General features: G+C 52.6%; 1 protein-coding gene across 1 annotated transcript in view; it reads right to left on the reverse strand.

The window, feature by feature from the left end:
* Positions 1-18861, reverse strand: part of ACOXL (acyl-CoA oxidase like) — a 212965-nt gene that overhangs the window by 42576 nt on the left and 151528 nt on the right. Inside the window, exon 15 of the mRNA XM_011377879.2 lies at positions 11056-11143. Within this exon, the coding sequence (XP_011376181.1) occupies positions 11056-11143 (88 nt within the window). The remainder of the gene's footprint in view (positions 1-11055; positions 11144-18861) is intronic.

Here is an 18861-nt window from a genome sequence, read left to right on the forward strand (position 1 = left end):
ATGTAGGAGAAAAACACTGCAGGCAGCATGAAGTACACGTGTCTCCCTGGAACATCAGCTGAGGTGGTCTGCACTCAATCGTGTACAACAGCCCCTCCCCCGCAGCCACTTCGGGAAGGGACACAGGATTTTGTAACACGAGAGACAAAAAACTCAAGGAAATGGGCATACCCAGAGCAGCTTCCATTAGGACATGGTGACGCATGCACAGGTGGGGTGAGATGGACAAAACAGGGCATGGCACTTGGCCCTCTTTGAAACCTGGCTGCTGAGATTGGGGAGCCCTCATGCTTAGCAGGCAGAGCTGACTTTGACATACGGCACAGAGGGCCGAGTGTTCAGAAGTCCTGTCTCAGAATATTCTTTCAGCTTCTCTCGATCCCTTGGGAAACAGAGGATCTGCTAAGCTTTAGCAAGGCTGCCCTCTCTCCGGCTGCAGCCTTCCCCGTGCATCGTGCATCGTGCATCGTGCAGGTGCCTGTCTGAAGCCCGCTCCCACCTCTCCAGGCACCAGGGTGCACTGGGCATGCCTCCCCTGCCCAGACTCCTCAAGCCTCTTCCGTGGGAATGTGCTCCTCCTGGTGTAGGCACCGCTCACTCAAGGGTGGCCAGGGGAAGCTGTTGGCGGGATGTAGACAGACGCTGGGCGTCAACCCTGGAGGATGCACACAGCGGTGGCGGGGGCTGGGGGGGGTGCAGGGGGAGCTGCGGTGGGAGGGAGCAGGGCGGGCAGGGAGGCTTGTCTGCGTACACTGCATCCACACACTTCCAGAGTCTGAGAATTTTAAATTCAAACCCGGGCTTCCGAGTGGACAAGGCCGCTTATGCCCAGACAGGAGGGTCGGGTGTGTTCTCTGCACACCAACTAAACCTGTCCCGTGCTCCTGCCATGGGCCCCACTGAGCAGAGCAGGCCCATGCTAGGGAAGGAAGACCAGGCGCTGGAAGACAGGTATGTCCAGGCCTCTTCAAGGCCAAGCCCTCTGCCCACCCTTGGAAAGAGGAAGCCAGGTGTCCAGTCTGGCAGGAGATGAATGTCTTTGCCCCATGTGCTGACCTTGATGATGGGTGAGGGACCGGCAGAAGTCTGGAGGCCAACACGCACACCCAAACGGAAGGTTCCAGTGAGATGAGCGGGTCGAGCACTGCGCTCCAGGGGCAGTGTCCTCTCTTGCTTAGGTTCCCCGACACCAGGGACGCAGGTTCCATATCCGGGACCTTGGGAGCCCTGAGGGCCAGGTTCACTTGTGCTCACGCCTGAGGCTCCCAGCTAGGACTCCGCTTACTCTATGCCACAAGGTAGAACTCATGGCGGCTATCCCTCAGCCTTCTCTTCTCCCCTGTGTGTGACAGCAGTGCCCTCAGCTCATTTTGCAGAACTGTCACCCCAGGCTTCTGAAGTCCCCCACCCACCTCCTCTCCTCAACAACAGGGAAATGTTGAGAGAGCATGCGGGCTACACAAGTGCTCCGTCTCTGCAGGAAGAAGTCTTGCTTGTTTTGAGAATTAGCACAGGGGAGCAGGGCTGGTGGCTTCTGGCAATTGGCAGTTGTGGAGCTCCAGCCTTCTGCCCTTCAGGGTGTGTGAAAGGGTGGGCAGCTGGCCCCTGGGGCCTCTTCCCCAGATGATGGCAAAGGCCCTGTCCCCTGGCCTGCTCTGCCTGGCCGCTGGCTTGCTCCTGCTCTGGCTCACTGCAGACACAGGCGGGATAGGGCGTGGGCCACACTGCCCTGCACCGTGAACAGGAGGGAGTTCAGACAGGCCCTGGCCCTTCTGCCTGAGTGCTGGGACCTCAGCAGTTCCAAGAGGCTATCGTCTTCCAAAACAGGGCGAAGACCCCGCTTCCCAGTGCAAACCCTCCTCAGCCCCCACTGCCACCACCCCCTTGCAGGTTTCTGTCCTCTCTTGCTGGCCGCACTCTTGTGTGGCCTCCTGCCCCTCCTGCCCCCCTCTGTCTCCTTCTTCAACACATCATGACCCCCCGGACAGAAGATTCTCCCTCAAGGGAGAATCTTGAGGTCACCATCCAGCTTAGTTCCTTCACATCTGCCCACCCAGCAAAGGCCACGCTCTGTGACAAGGCGTCTAGCACGGCCACCACTCGCTCAGCCCACTCTCACAATGTTTGCTATTGGTGCCTGGCCTCTTTCCGAACACTTCCCTTCTGAAAGAACCAGAGCTTGGCCATTGCCGGAACAAGCACTTCACGCTGTCGCCTTCACCTGTGTCCACACTGTAGCTTCTCCCAGAATGCACTGTCCTTTTCCACCTTTGGGATCCTATTCATACTTCAAGACCCAGTGCCCAAGGGACCTTCCGTGAAGTTGTCTGAGTCATGTGACCTCCAAAGATCCTGTGCCCTCTCATGGATTTGTCACAGCTCGCTGGCTCAAGGGCACTTGTGCTCTCATCTTATTTCCTCTGCTACATTGAAAAGTGTCCTATTCCATCCCAGCCCAAAGTCTTGCAAACAGGAGGCACTAACAACATTGTCAGCAAATAAGTATTTTCTCACTACTCTAACATCTATAAGGACCCTGCCCACAGAGGGGACAGTGTGGACCAGCAGAAACAACTTCCCTAGTCATGGGGTGGGGCAGCCATGGGGCTCACTGACGTTGTGGCACCCTCGGTCATCATCTGATCTATGAGAGGGAGGTGTGGATGGCTGCTGCAGAATCTCGACTGTGACCATTTGGGCGGGGATGGAGCAGAGTGGGGCCCAGTGTGGGAGGGGGGCCCTACCCACCTGCAGCCCGCAGGCCTCGGATGACAGTGATCCCCTCCCTGCCTGCGCCTGGCACACCCATCTCCTTCTCATGGTTCTTTCCCACAAAGCTGGTTCCAAAGGGGACCCATCTATGGGTTTCAGCTCAGGTCAGTATGACCCACAGAGCATAGCTGTCATCAACTCCACGGTTAATGTTCTCTCTGCCCCAGCAAACGAGGCCGCTCACCCTTGGCCCCTCTCTGGACCCGCAGATCCTGGGGGAAGGGGGTGCTGCCTCCCACATTCAACGCGCTGCTCGCGTGGCAAAGGGTGCTGCTAGGACAGGAGGCAGAGCCAGGTGGCCAGCAGTGGTGACCACCACAGCCACATCTGTCACGCAGAGCCTTTCCTGCCACTTCACTCATCACATGCGGTCACTTAGGTCCCTGCAGGTTCCTTCTCCGTGCAGCTCCGAGCCCCAGCCTCCACTCTAGCCCTGTCCCCACACTCTCTGTCAGGTCCTAGGGCCCCTTCCAGGACAGCCCGCCACCCCCATGGTCATAGCTCGCCCCCACGCCACTGCGGGAGCCTCCCTATAGCCCAGTCTGGTCACCGCCCCCCCAAAAAAAATCTTTCCTGGACCCCTGCTCCCCACAGCAGGTTGAAATAGACGCTCCCGACTGGGCTCTTGTGGTTGCCCAGCCTCCGCGCCCCCAGACACAGCAAACCTGCTTTCCAGAACCATCCGATCATGTGTGCCTCCCCCATGTCCCCTCTCGGCTTATCTTCCTCTCCGCCCCAGCTCAGGCCGCCCCGCTGCCCCGTGAATCAGGGCCTCATATGCTGAATGCCTGGCCTGGCCCCTGGTGGGGAGCCGCACAAGCCCCGCACATGTGTTTGACCCAAGTCCCCCACGTGGTCTGCATGCCCCCGCCAGCTGTGAGAATAGCCCCTTGAGAGCTGGGCCGCATCTCTGGCTGTCTCTTCCCAGCACTGGCTCCTGATGTGGCAGCCTCTGCTCGCACTGGGTGACGACGGCCACACAGGGACCACGCAGCCGTGACCTCCAAAGGACACTGACGGCGCCCGCTCACATGGGCAGGCAGCCGCTGCTGCTCATTCAGTGCGGGACGCCGTGCGGTCTCAGCCACCGCCCTGTCCCATCCCTCTGGACCCGCAGGCCTGCGTGTTGCTTGTGAGAAGGAAGACCAGAGCACCGAAGGTCACTGCCCGCAGCCATGACGCAGGCGGGCGTGGGGCCTGAGCGCCAGCCTCTGTCCACCCCATCCCTTCAGGGACAAGTACCAGAAAAACTCAGCCGCACGTCCGCGGCCTGGAAGGGGTCGGCACAAAATGTAGTTTCTGAAACTACTTAGGAAGGAAGAACTATGAAATACGCACACACAGGGAACTCTGATGTTCACTCAGTCAAGAAACCGCATTCCATGTTAAGAAACAGATGTTCTTTTTAAACGAGCCTTCTCGCCATGCTGTTTTCTTGACTAAGTTTCTTTGGCTCGTGCACTTTTACCCTCCAGGTCACAGAAATGAGAGGTTAGACGCGTCTGTACAGTCATCCTTTCTGTGGCACTGTTGGGCACCAAATAACTTTCACCTATAATTATAGAAATCGATGGGAATTTTTTTTCCAGGCCGCCAATTAAGAGAAACTCTGAATGATTTTTCAGGGAAAAAAAAAAAAAATCACGATAAACAGCTTCATCAGTCTCTACTTACATTGATGTTAGGTGAAAGGCCCCCACCGAGTTTTCGGTACCCAGTCTGATGCATGGGACTGGCGTGCCGAGTGTGCCGGCCACGGAGGGGACACTGATAAGAACCTCGCTTTTTGTTGCCTTGCGGTCACGTAGCCATCGACCCCCCTGTTCCACTTGAAGCACATCTCTAAGCTCGCTAAGCGATTACCTCTCAGAGGCTTTGATGCTTTGTTTTCTGTCCTGTTCTCACATTTCTGAGTAAAAGTGATCATTTTCAAGTTAATAGAGCATTATGTTTTCTCTGCAAATAAACTCCCATAACTCATAAGCAGAGAAAGAGAGACAAATTCACGAACAGGAGACATGGCACTATTTTTCCTCCTGACATTTGGGATCTAGGGTAGGTTAAAAATGAAGTTTTTATCTCTGGTGATTTATCAAACTCCAGATTTCATAAAAGATAAACAGACGCACTGAAGAAAGAATCCATCACCTTAATGCTTCATTTTGACACTTTTGGTATCTAAAAAGCATGTGTATCAAAGATCTCTCCTCCAAAAACACGATGGTTCCCATGATTTATACATTTAATCCTTGTTTCTAAAACACACAGAAGTGAGGACATGCCAAGAGGCACCTTTAAAGAAAATGGTCACATTTGAAACATAGATTATTTATAGATAAAAATCTCAAAGAACTGAAAGAAAGAAAATCTGGTCATCAACAGACAGTTGCTTTTTCTATGTTTTTTCTGTAGTTCATTTTGGTTTTTGTGTGGGTGGCTCATGTGAACTCAAAGGTTATTTGCGAAATGTTTTGTGAGATTAGAACACGCTGTCCTTTAAAGCCTAAATTTAAGTGTATGTTTATTGCAAATGTTTAACTTTCGCATGTGGGATATGGGATCATATTTTGCTATAGAATCGTACCTGGAACCGCTATGACAGACAAGAGTTGCAATGCTTCTGCTGTTAGCCACAGTTTAGAAGGTCTTATTTGTGATCACATCCCTCACGGTAAACTCACCGTATAAAGTCACATGGCACAAGCTGTTTCTTTCTCACTTTTGTGTTGCTTCCACCTGCCCACTTGTGCACTGACCACCTTATTTTGAAGCTCCATAGGTTCCGGAAGCTGTGAAGTCAGCATGGACTGCATGTCAGGTCTCTGTGGCACAATCAGGTGAGGTACAGTTTCCAGCCACACAGCGGGAAACGAAGGTGAAAAAGACTTGTTCGGAAAGTGGGGAGGGCTGATTTTTCCTGCCTCTGTGGCAACGCCAGCTACCCGATCAGGACCAACGAGCACCGGGGGTGCCTATGGGAGGAAGGCCGTGTCTGCCGGCGGTTAGTCCTCCCTCTGCTGTGTCACCCTGGGAACTCATTTAACCTCTCTGTGCCTCTGCTTCCTCAGATGGAAGTGGGGTAGACAGTAGTCTCTCCTTGTCCCTTGGTGGGGGTCAGAGTGCTCCATCCACCTCATTTTGCATAGGGCTATGTGTCAGCCCTCCCGTGATTCTAAGGCCCCAGTGCTTCCACACATGCTTTTTCATTTAATTCTCACAGAGAGCCCATGAGATAGAAAAAACAAGCATTATTCAGAGACAAACACAATAGGACTCATAAAAGGCAGTATAGGCCAACTTTAATATGGGAAGGCAGGAGTTAAATAAACAAAGAAGAACCTCTGAAAGTTCTCGAATGCCAGGATTCCATTCTCCTGCATTCTTCTGTAGGAAGGAAAGCCTGGGGCAGTTGGGGGGTGGGCTCCCCTCAAAGTCTGAAGCCCCATAAGCCTTTGAGCAAAGCTCTGGTTTCCAGCCCTGCATGGAGTCTCAGCAGAGCACTTACACTTATTCAGGGTCCAGGCCACCTTCATCTCAAGCCTCCGTTCCCTCTGTGGCCATCGACAGGTTGTGGAGATCAAAGAAATGATGAGAGCTACGTGTTCAGAGTGTTCCTGGCACAGCAGAAAGACTCAGCCAATGGGGACTGCAGTCATCATAGTTGGCTGACATGCTGGGGCCCGGACGGTGACATTTTCTTAGCACCTGGGCCACGCATGGTGCAGCATTGGCAGCCTGCTTTCTAAAAGTTCCTTTTTCCTGTGTGTATTTGCTGCGGAGGCATAAAATGAAAACCCAGCATGGCCCAGTAGGCTCTCTCAAGGATTCATCTGCTGCAAAGCTTCTGTTCAGTTCAACTTCTTCTTACTTGTCACAGCTACCATTTGCATTTACACAAAGGCCCTGCACTCCTACCTGGCCGTCCCCACTCACTAGGTGCCTACCGCAGGCTCCCGTGGCCTCTACCCTTGTCTCTTTGTGGTATTATTGAGCTGCGCAGGTGGCAGCCAATTTGCTTCCTGTGTTTCCACATGCTGCCACCTCCTGGATCTCCAGACATCACATGAGGGCCCCAGCTCCCGCAGAGCATGAAGAGCTCTGCCTGTGGCATCATGCCCCTGAAACGGAGCCCCTCAACCCCACTGCTCTCAGGACTGGAGGGCTTGAGGTCTGGCCATGTAACCGGGACACGGGAAACAAAGGCAGGCATGTTCCTTCTCCCCAGCACCGGGCTTCCCTGAGGCTGGTCTGTGGGATCCATTCGAGACTTGCTAGACCCCTCGCCTGCTCTTGCCACCCAGATGCAAGGGGTGCAAACCAAGAGAAAGACCAGCAGCAGGGTCAGCTCCTCTGTCCCTCAGACCACCTACTCAGGACACTGGGTACCCACGGGAGAGGAAGGCACACAGGTGTCACAGCCAGGGCAGTACACGTGGTCCCCACCCACCAGGGCTGCAGCTCCAGCACTGACAGCAAAGCACTGCAGACCCATCACTCAAAGAATAAGGTGCATGGGCTCATGACTTCTGGTCCCACCCTGGGGTCAGGTTCTCCCTTTGTGCTAGGGGACACAGGTCTCAGGGACTCGTGAGGATGGACCTACACTCACACGGACTTGTGGGTGAGGTCATCTTTCTGAGCTCACATAATGCAACGCACGCTCAAGGAGGCAGTGAGGACATGCCCGTACTCCCCAGAAGGCAGACACCCGAGCTGAAACGAGACCAGGGCGAATGTGGCTTGTATAAGGAACGCATGACCTTGTCCCCCAGAGAGGAAGATACTGGTCCCGCAGAGAACACTGGAACAGCACTCACTGGCCAAATACAGGAGTGATGTTTTAATAGTGCACACCATCACACCTTTATTAGCAGAGGAAGTCAGTCCTACTCGGGAACAAAACATCACTGACAGTGGCCCAGCGTCATTATGCCCACTGAGGGCAGAAACCTGCCGTGCTCCTATAGCCCGACTGTAATTCTAACCAGCTCTTAACGTCAGCATTCTTACTTACTAGTCCCTTCACTAAGAGCCAAAAAAGTGACTTTCTGCAGCATAATGAGAACCTGTTACAAGCTTCGAGAAGGAAAACCCAAGACAGCTCTGCACAGAGCTGGGGGATGGTGGCTGTGATATACTCAATGAAAGTGCTTAGTTGGGAGTTGGTGCACCCTTAGGAGTTCAGACAGCTCCACACCTCGGAACGGCTATTTCTGGGGCAAAATAAAAACGCGAATCACAGGAAAATAACAGTTTATCATCATCATGGTGACATCTCGCTTCAGATACCTCTGGAGACTGCTTAACGTGTTTATTTCAAACACAGTTTCCCGAGTCTTCCAGTGACACGCGGTCCCGATACTGAAAGGCTCCTCCCCGTCTGTTCTGACAAGAGCAGCAGGATGCTGAGCTTATTTTCACCTGGGTGACAGGAAGGTCTGCATGTTCGCAGACTGGCCCTTCCCCTCCTCCCTCAAGAGTCTCCAAAGGCAGCAGTGGGGGTCACCCAAGATGGGAAGGCGGGCTCTGTTGCTTCTCCCCACCCCCGGGCCCCACAGGAGGGGCACGTGCTGTTTGAATGCAGCGACACGCGGACCATGCACATTCTTCCTGGGTGCCGTGAGCTCAGTGCTCCTGCGGCATGACCCGTCCCATCGCTGCCATCCTCCTCCTTAGCAACGATTTCTCCATTTCAGAACATCCCCAGGATTGGTAAATGCTGCCATGGAACTAATTATTTTTCTCCTGCTTCTATATACAGCCAAATCCCTTTCATGTGACACTGAATCAGTGGCCAATTTCCCACAAGCAATTGCCTTTGCTACCGTGGTCACAAACCAGTCCAGAGTTTGGGTTCCTGTGACATGGCCATGCCAGATCCTCCATGTTTCTTCCTGGCACTAAGACTTCACACATGGGATCTAAGCTGTTTAACTTTTCCCTTTTTCTTCCTCTCAAAGAGCAAGTATCTAAACAATCCCCTTCGATTTGGGGAATCTGGTCTCTGTAGAATAGTAATTTCCAGTGACAAAGCATTTCTACTGAACACTGGTTATGGGTCAAGACACTCTCAGACATCTCCTCAACGGATGTTGACCTCCCAGGTCAACATCATCGTTACCTCTGTTTTGTAAATGAAGATGGCCTGAAGCTCAGAGAGGTGGATTAACACAAGGCGGTTGCTGATGGGTGGATGGGGCCTTGGAACTCAGACAGCCCACCGCCTGGAGTCTCCGCCCTCCCGTGAAGCCAAACCATGCATCCCAGCAGGCAGGACAAGTCTCCAGGTACACGGCCCATGCCTCCAAGGCAGAGGCACAAGGCCATGATTCTTTGACGCCCCTTCAGACCTTGTCCCTTCTCTGAATGTTTAGAAGCTTTTCACCTGGGAGCCGCATGGCTCATCCCCATGTCTGGGGAGGGTGACAGCTGTGTCAGCACACAGGGGCTGGGGAGCAGGGCCACAGTCCCTGAGAGCAGAGCCACCGGAGTCTACACAGAGTAGACGGGAAGGCCCAGGACATGGTAAATGTCATCTTATTTCCCAGATAAGTTTCAGCCTGATGGATAAATCCGAACGTAATCCACCAGCAGGAGAGGGCGCTTTCCATACACATCCTGAGGGTGAGGCTGCTGCCAAGCACTAGTCACTACAGGAAGCAGACACCTGTGGGCTCCAGGCTACAGCATCCAGCATGGACACTCGGACACCCCACTGAGAGCTGTAGGGACAGTCCATGCCCTGCGCCCCTCATCACAGTGGGGTTCTACAAGAGACCCCGCAGAGAGGGCAGGGCAGGTGCTGACTCAGACTCAGCAGTTGGCTTTGACTCAGGGAAAGTACACGGCGTTCTGGTCCAGACATCTATCACGTGCAAGTCCGATTAAGGTGAGTTACCCTGAGCTTCCTGCACGGTGGGCCATGGACAGATTAAAATGTCTGGATCGACCTACAAGGGAACCCATCTGACCCTGGAAGACCTGAGGGGAGAACACCATTTGTCCCAATCGGCCCCTCCTGCCCACTGCAGAATCCAGGACACTGAGGTGCAGTGCTACAGCTGTGGCCTCCATGTAAAAGGGTGGGCCCGGGTATGCGGCACCTGTGGGCTCCCTGCCCTCATAAGAACTCCCGTGCTCTTGGTCCATTCTCATTCTGCTCCTTCCCCTGATCCAGTGTCCTGAGCTCACCGAGGTCCCAGCTGGGCTGTGCGCTGAGGGGAGGGAGGAGCCTGGGCACCCTGTGGCCTTCAATGACATGGCCCTGTCTTCTCTGTAGCTGCCTGGCTGGGAGTTGGGCAGATACGGACATTCAGTCCTGGCTGGCTGGCTTGACTCTAACAGAACCCATCAAGGGATTCTGGCCCCGAGACAGTGCCCGGAGACACTAGGGCTGGCAGCCAGGCCCGGAGCTATGTAGTGATCACACCTGACCCTGCCTCCTAGGCCTGCAGTGATCTTGGGCGCTGGGGACCCCACACAGCAAACAGTACAGGGCATGCCTTCCTCGTTTGCACTCTTCCGTGGGGTCTGGGCGATGGTGCCACTAACCACTCTTGAGGTTAAACGATAATTTTAAGAATGATCCGCCATATCTCCATGGATCCCACTCCAGTTTCAGTGTCTGTCTCATTTTATGTGGGTTTGGTCTTTTAAGGTCCAAACGGATGCTCAGGGTTTCTCACCCTCGACACGACTGGCATTTGGGCAACACCATCCTTGGCGCGGGCCGTCTGTGCACTGTAGGATGCTCAGCGCTGCCCCTGGCCTCTCCCCTGCTTAGTTGTGTCTGCTCAGTCGTGACAAGCACACTGTCCCCAAACGGTGCTGCATGGCCCCCGAGGGCATGCTCCCCGAGAGTCTGCTCCCCTGTGTGGAGACCATAGCTTTAAAAGCAGGGCCAACTTGTTTGTAATCCGGGGGTTGGGGCTAACTTGATGTTCTCCAGGCAGTGACCCTGTGAGAATGCACCCACTTTATCTGTGTACGCACCTCCCATCTGTCTACTTGGGAACACAGTCACCACTGGCAGAGGGCCACTGCCGCAGGCCCCTGCTGCCAGCTGGCTCCTGCTGGGAGTGCGAAGTGCACAGGTCTTGGGATTCAGCATGGACGTCTGTGGGTGCCGTTTGGTCAGTGTTCCTAGGAAGGTGGCAGTTAGTTGGGGACCCTAAATTCAACACAGGGCTCAGATTGGTGTGGGGACTGTTCTTCCCCTGCAGAGTCTCATTCCCAGGTCACCTCTGAGTCACTCAATCCCAAATATTGAGGAGAACCACTGACCTCTGTGAACATGTGCCAGAGACAGGGAGGCGACATGATGCAGACACGAGTTCCAGGCCCCGAAGAAGTTCTCCTTCTTGGTCACCACCTGTCATATTAACAGAAGAAAAAGAACCACTCATGACATTCTGAGAGCATCACACTTAGCAGTGAGGCAGGTGGCAAATGCACACACTTCCAACGCATCCATAAGCATGGGTGTGTCGCAGGGCTGGCCTCTGTGACTGGCAGAAGCTACACACTAGATAAAGAAATGCCACGAGTGTACTGTGTGACCAGTCCACATACTTATATGAATTCCTCACACACTTCAATGTGACCACCAGCTGCCACGGATGTTCAAGAAGCAGTTCGAAGGATGGCATGTGAACAGACAAACTAAGGCCGTTCTCCTTGGCCCCTCACAGCCCAAAGAGCCCTAAACACCTGAACTTACTACCTAGATCTAACCAGCAGCAAAACTTCCACACCGCCTTCCGTCAAGTACTCCCATTGTCTCATATTGTCTCTTGCCCACCTGGCACCTGGTAGGGCCTGTTTGCTGTGTGTCAGGAATTTGCCGTAACTGGAGACTACTCGGGCCATGTTTACGTCACAGGCATCTGGTGAATAGCTGCAGCAGGTCCACTCTGTGGAAGGTGGCCTTTCAGTCACTCTAATGGAGGGAGCTGTGGGTTTTTGTTTTGTTTTGCTTTGTTTGCTTTGTTTTTCAGTTAGAGGGAAGCAAGAAAATATAACTGGAATAAAATAAAAATGATGAAAATACATGGAGAAGAGAAAGATGCCAAATCACAAAGCTGACAGTCACGTGGGTAGAACAAAAGGGAAATTCTTAGATGACCACTGTTAAATTTGGTACTTCTGACTTTTCTGTGTTTCTTCTTCCCTTTCTTTGTCTTGAAACCTAACAGTATATTTAAACTTTTAGCATTTATGTGTGTGTGTGTGTGTGTGTGTGTGTGTGTGTGTGTGTGAGAGAGAGAGAGAGAGAGAGAGAGAGAGAGAGAGCGCGCGCGAGCAAAGACTGAACATGCAGATTGAAGGTCGGACCCTGTACCTGCGTCCCCTTTGTTGTGAGCTCAGCCCAGAGCCCCTGTTGGAAGGTAACCTGCCTCCTGCAGCTCCCAGATCCCATGGGGCCTGAGGTCTCTCCTGTGACAGTGGCTTTGTACACCACTGGAAAGCAGTGCTGCGGAGAACTGGCACCCATGTATGATTCAGCAGTCAGCCGGGGCAGCAGGCACAGTCTGGAGGAGCTTGTCACGTGTGCCCAGAGTTCCCACCTAACCAGGGCATCTCAGGATGGTCACAGGAGAGGAGAATGTCTGTGTGTTGAATCGATGCCTCTATGCATTGGTGTCAGTTACAACTGAAAAGGCTGGAAATTTGCGATTTACAAGGACCGGCTTGCAGGATGCCTCCTGCAGAGGTGAGGACAAGAGCTGGCCAAGCACTCCGGTCCGAAACTGCTGTCACACTGAAGAACAGGCCGGAGCCTGGCAGACAGGCCCTCTTACACTCCCTTGATCTGGCCCCGCCGCCTGGGAAAGGGAAGGCAGGGCAAAACAGTGTGCAGATATATCCAAGGAGAGTCGAGGGCACGTCTCAATATTTCCAAAACCCAGTGTGCACAGTGAATCTTTTCCTGGACTGGTCTAGAGAAAAGCGGTCAGAGCCAGCTGGCTGGACTGAAAAGGGACTCAGGTGGGGAACCCTTGCAGAGGGCCCTTCACAAAGCCTTCTGTGACTGCACCCCTCAGAATAGGAGGCAAAAGGAAAAGCAAGCCCAAGTTCAGGGGAAGGCCCTCTGTCTGCCAGCCAGATCCAAAGACCATTCCTTACATGTCAAATTCACAGCATCACAGGCCCACTCGAACAGCTCAGCGTGACCTCACCTCGCTGGCAAGTGTCCCCTCGCCCCCTCCCCCACCAAACAGGAAGACTGGCATGACTCCCCTGTCACCAAAGGATGGCACCCGGGATTTGGAACACGCTGATAGAAAGGCAGATGCCCAGGATGGTGACAGGTTGAGATGCTCCTGTCCCCTATATTAGAGCTTATAGGTAGGAAATAATAGGCAGGAGCCAACTGGGGGCTGCACAGTGGCCTACGGTCCAGGCTGTGGGATGGCAGTGTGTGGGAAATATCCCACTGTCACATGGTCCAAGCAAGCAGACCAGAAGGTTGGACCAGTCCAGCCCCCAGGTGCGGACACAGTGCAAAGCCCTCTATTGTGACCCTGCAGGCAACTTCCCGGGCTGCACACAACGCTGGAAACTGTTGCAAGACAAGACCACAGACATCAGACATCCGGCCGCTGGTCTCACGGAACATTACCACGAGGTTTCAGGAGAGAGGGCTTTCCAGCAGCGTGGCTGCGCCTACGTCAAGCAATAAACCGGCTCCTGAACACCGGGTGTGAATCAGCCTAATGCAAATTAAAGCCTCCTTAAAGTGCACCAGACAGCAGCCCCTGCTTTAAGCCCTTTACTGCATTTGCTCTTTTAGTCTTTGGAACCTCTGGAGGTAGGGATTTTTAATATTTTTGATGTCTTCACTTTGCAGGTGGAAAGCTGACACAGAAAGGCTAAGGAAGCTGCCAACGCTGCAGAGGCCAGACTCCTAGCTCCCAGCTATAGGCCACACTGCCTCCTGATGGCCTAAGGGGGAGCTAGCTCTCGGCAACACTTGTCGCTCCCAAACACACATGGTCTATGAAGAGGCACCATCACTATGGTCACTTTGGATATGAGCCACGCCCGCACTTAGAGCCTCTAATGAAAATAAATACTTATTTCCTAATAAATCATCAATGGCAAAGACAGAGCTGGCCTCCCCTTTGGGAGCTGCCCATATCCATCTCGCCTCCGTCTTTTCTAGAAAAACCCAGACAGCTTTGGTCAGCAATACAGCCAGTTAAAAATATTCACCTCCTTACAGAGGGTCTACAGAAAATCTCAGCTGACATCGTATTTAACAGTAAAAGACCGAGTGCTTTCCCCCGACGGCTGGGAAGAAGACAAGACAACCTTCAGCGCCACTTCCATTCGACACTGTAGAGCAGGTTCCAGCAGGACAATCGGGCAAGTAAAAGAAATGAAAGGTATTGAGATTGGAAACAAATAAGTGAAAGCGTCTGCCCAAAAAGATAAAACTTTCCATGTAGAAAATCCTAAGGAATACATGATAAAGCTTCTAGAACTAATAAATTAAGCAAAGTTACAAGATACCAAATTTTGAAACACAAAAATCAGTTGCATTTCTATATACCGCAATGAATAACTGGAACTTAAAAATGCCATTCCGATGGCACAAAAACATGAAATGCAGATACATTTTGCAAAGTGCTGTGGTATCTGTACATGAAAACTGAAATCAGAAAGAAAGCAGACAGAGAGAGATGCTATGTTCATGGGTCAGGAAACTTCATATTGCTTGGCTGTCACTTCGTGTCACTTGATCTATACATTCAACACAGTGCCAATCAAAATCCCAGTAGAATTTTTTTTTGTAGAAATTAACAAGCTGATTATAAACTTACATGGAAATACATGGGACCTAGAATAGTCAAAACAATTTTGAGAAAATTGAAGGATTCACAGTGATTGCAAGGCTTAGCATAAGGCCATAATAAACACAGCAGTATTGTGTTGGGGTAAAGATAGAAATACAGATAAAGGAAAAAAAGTAGAGAGTCAGGAACAGAGCCACACATGTGTGACCAACTCATTTTCGACTAAGGTACCAAGGTAATTGAATGGAGGAAAAAAACAGTCTTTTCAAACAATCAGGGCTAGAACTGAACAGCCACATGCAAAAACAAACAAACAAATGAAACTTAACCCTTATTCTACTCCATTTACACAAGTAACTCAAAGTGGATGATAAACCTAAATGTAAGAGGTAAACGCACAAAATTTCCAGAAGAAACCACGAGAAAGAATCTTGGTAATGCTGGGTTAGGCAAAGATTTTGTGAGCTAAGACAGAAAAAGTCTGAATTTCATCAAAATTAAAATTCTGCTCTTTAAAATACCATGATGAAATTGAAAAGGCACGTAGGTGATGGGTTAGCGGGAAACTTGTGTCCCCAGCCAGGGCTGTGTCCTGGCTTTGGGGGCCTGCGGAGGGGAGGGGCCAACTGTGGGGTTCATGTCTGGTCTCAGAGCCTGGGTCAGAGTTTAAACCAGGGCCCTCTGTCATCCACCCTACCCCACGACCAGCTCTATACCAAGTTCCACCACACCAGGGCCCCCTTCCCCTAGAAGGAGGCGGGTGGCAGCATGGCGGGGCGCGGCAGGTGAACGGGCGGGGAAATGGGCCTGGGTGCAAGGCTAGGACTGCAACAGAAGCACCACCTGAGGGTGATGAGCCAGTGACAGTGCGAAAAGGCCCAGCCATGAGGGCTGGCCGAGCCCTCCCCGTCCCTGTGCAGGGAAGACCCTGACTTTACAGTGGGTCTTGGGAAAGTCGGAAATAGTCCCTGGGTCACACATGGGAACAGATATCTCTGGCTCCAGTGAATGTGGTCTGCCAGGGGGTCGGTCTCCTACCAGCACCCATCATCCCCAGTCTCCAACAGAGCGTGCACAGCACACCGTGTCAGCACAGACACCACCCTATGGGGCCCTCCAGGCTCAAATGGGCCTCCCCTGCAGACAGCCTGGGACACAGCTGTGGAGACACTGTGTTCCGACACTAGTGCGTGCAGTTCTCTCCACTGCCCCCGCCTCCTCCCCCTCCTGGTTCTAAGAAGCCTCCAAGAGCTCCTCATTCCATGTGTAGCCTAGGTGTCCTTTTCCTGGCTCCTACCCAGTGGGCACATTCCTCCATGGAAGACCCTGCCACACTGCAGTGTGGGCACAGCGCCATCCCGAGAAGGACAGTGACTAGCCCAGCACCAGCACAGTGGTCAGGAACAACCACCACATGAAGGAAGCGCTCCACGCAGGTGGAGGTGACAGCACGCACAGACACTCAGGGAAAGAGCAGCAGAGAACTGGCTTCAGAGGGCAGAGAACTCGGGAGAGGAACTCGGTGGAGGGCCCCCGTCTGTCTCTCACCGCACCAGAGTTTCGGGGTCTGCCAGGTTCCCTTGGGCCTGCGGGGGTCTCTGCAGCCTCTTCTCTCACCTGCACTGTCTTCCAAGCTCTGGTCTGGGGCCTGCTAGTATGAACGGACACCAGGACAGAGTCCACTCTGAGCCCAGGCCTGACTCTGTCTGTCACACACACCAGAGCTCAGGGAATGGGGGCCCCGAGTTTGATCTGACCTGTTCCTGAGTCTTTTCCCCGCTGAGGCCTAACCGAAGTTGTCAGAACATGAAATCAACAGGGTCTTGGCAAAGGGCTCCCATAATTGAATATATTACTTCCTAATTTCTTTTCCTCCCCTCTTCCGAGCCAAATGAAGGGTCTGCTTTCCGTTACAGCCCTTCGGAATAGAAACTAATCGCCTGCAGCCGGTTCCCTTTGGTCGGTTGTCCAGCCTTCATTTGAACTCTATGCTCCTGAAATCAATCTCAGTAATCGCCAACAGATACGTAAATAAACAAACGTCTGATAGCTTCTCTCTTTCTTAACAGCTTCCTCCTTTGAAAAGCTCCTCCTGGCTGTTCTGGGGCATCAAGAGGCCCCGAACTGGTTTCCCGGACACCAGCCACGCCTCTGGAATATAGTCAGCTGGAGAGGTCTTGTTTCACTCCTGTGACCTCTGCGTTCAGCTGAAGACCACAGGGTGGGACCTGAATGTCCTTCGTGACAACTTAGAGCTGACATAAGGCAGAGTGATGTACATTTAAAATGTGGTAGAAACGAGGCCCCGGTCTGCCTCTCGAGTCCCTGCGTGGCTTAGCTGGTGCACGGCAAGGGGCACTGGGGAGGTGCTCTGGGCCTCCAGGAGCATTTTGCATGCACATGGTGCAGACCACAGGGTTCAGACTGCACCCATACACTGGCCACTGGAGTGGGGAGCGGGGAACCCACTGCAGTTGGGGACTTCTCAGGTCTCTGTATTCCGGGGTCACCCAGTGTCGGAGCTGGAGCCCTGGGGCCGTCATTGACTCCACCTTCAGTGTTGTCCCCACTAAACTGTCCTAAGTCTCGCAAACTCCCCATGCTCACAGCCACCATTCCGCAGCTCAGGCTAGATCCTCACCCCTCCAGGGCGATGCTGACTGCGGCCTTCCTAAGTTACCCTCTCCATACTGACTCCAGAATAATCTTTGGACACTAGCGTGCTCGGGCCACACCCCCATCACCTGAAGGGAAGGTGGAAGGTTCTCAGCTTTGCACTCAGGGTGCTCAAGGCTCATCGCAGCGGGGATCCACTACCCCTCCCCTCCCCTGCCAGCCTCGCTAGCTGGGACCCAGATGCTAAGTGGCTCAGCACCCAACCTGAACTTGCGGGGCGCTCGTTCACGCCCACGCCTTCCCTTGAAGGCCCCACCTGGGTGCACTCAGCCACTTATATCGCAAGACAAGATGCAGCTCAAGGACACTGTGCCCGTGTGCCACCCGCTCCTGTGCTCAGACCCTGCTCACTGGCCCTCCCGCTTGACCCATGTCATTGCCACCCATCCCTCCTGTCTGAGGGTCCGCAGAGGACAGCCATCGAATCTGCGTCATCATCACAGCCCCAGAACTCACTCAGTGCCTGCCACTGAGTGAACTATTCTGCAAAAATAAAAATGGTTACAGATCCTTCTTTTGTTTCTTAATTGTTTGTTTAAATACATATCTGAGGCTCCAACAAAGCATTGGTACTTCACTGTCACTGAGAGGCTTCCATTTTCAGCTAAGCTCTAAGGATTCTAGAAGCTTCATATCCAGAGTGGGAAACCTCTAAGCTCTGTGTGCCAGATGGGGAGGCATCTGAGATGCTTGTGAGGACCAGGTGAACCACTGGGGATGAACAAACAGAAACAACAAAACAACCTATTCCAACAGCCTGTGGTGCCGGCAAACAGGAAGGAAGGGTGCAAGTCACCAAGAGATGCCATAGGAATTCTAGGTCAATGAGTGGCTGTCCCCACCATCAAGCCCTGAGCTGGCAGGAGGATGGGCTGGACTCAGCGCTGCCTTAGTGGAGAGGCCCAGCCAGGAAGTGTTAAGCTCTTTATAGAGATGTATCTGACTCTGTCCTTTGCATTTTGCTGTTTCCTAACTTCACCCGCCACCTGTGTGTGGTCCCAAGTGCCTTATCCTGACGGAGGCCCATAGCCCCACCCACAACTTTACCGTTTCCTTCTCAGTCCCACGGTCAGGTTGTTGGCTGTATGGCAAAATGCTGGGTCCTAAGCTGCCCCTCATTACAGCAGGAACTTAACTGATGTCCTTAATCCCAGCTGGGAGGGTCTGCACACTGGCCTTGTGGAAGGGCAGAATGAATAGAATAACAGGCTTGCTCCTGTTTATCCCAACACTACAATCTGCAGCATCATCAAGTCCCAGGATGAATCTCCCCTCTAATCACAGAGAACTTCGGGAAATGGCTGTTCAAGCCCATAGCTGATAACATACTCAACGGTGAAAGGCTAAAAGTTTTCCTCTAAGATCAAGAATATGATAAGGTGCCCACTCTTGCAACTCCTATCCAATATGGCACTGGAAGTCCTAGCCAGAGCAATCAGGCAAGGAGAAAAAAAAAGAAAGAAAGAAAGAAAGAAAAGGCATCCAAATAGAAAAGGAAGACGTGAAATTACCTTTATTTGCAGATGAGATGATCATCCGAAACCATCAAAAATTCATTAGAACTCATTAGAATTCACCAATAATGAATTCAGTAAAGTTTCGGGGTAAAAAGTCA

Source organism: Pteropus vampyrus, unplaced genomic scaffold (genome assembly GCF_000151845.1).
Source record: "Pteropus vampyrus isolate Shadow unplaced genomic scaffold, Pvam_2.0 Scaffold323, whole genome shotgun sequence".
NCBI classification, from domain to species: Eukaryota; Metazoa; Chordata; class Mammalia; order Chiroptera; family Pteropodidae; genus Pteropus; species Pteropus vampyrus.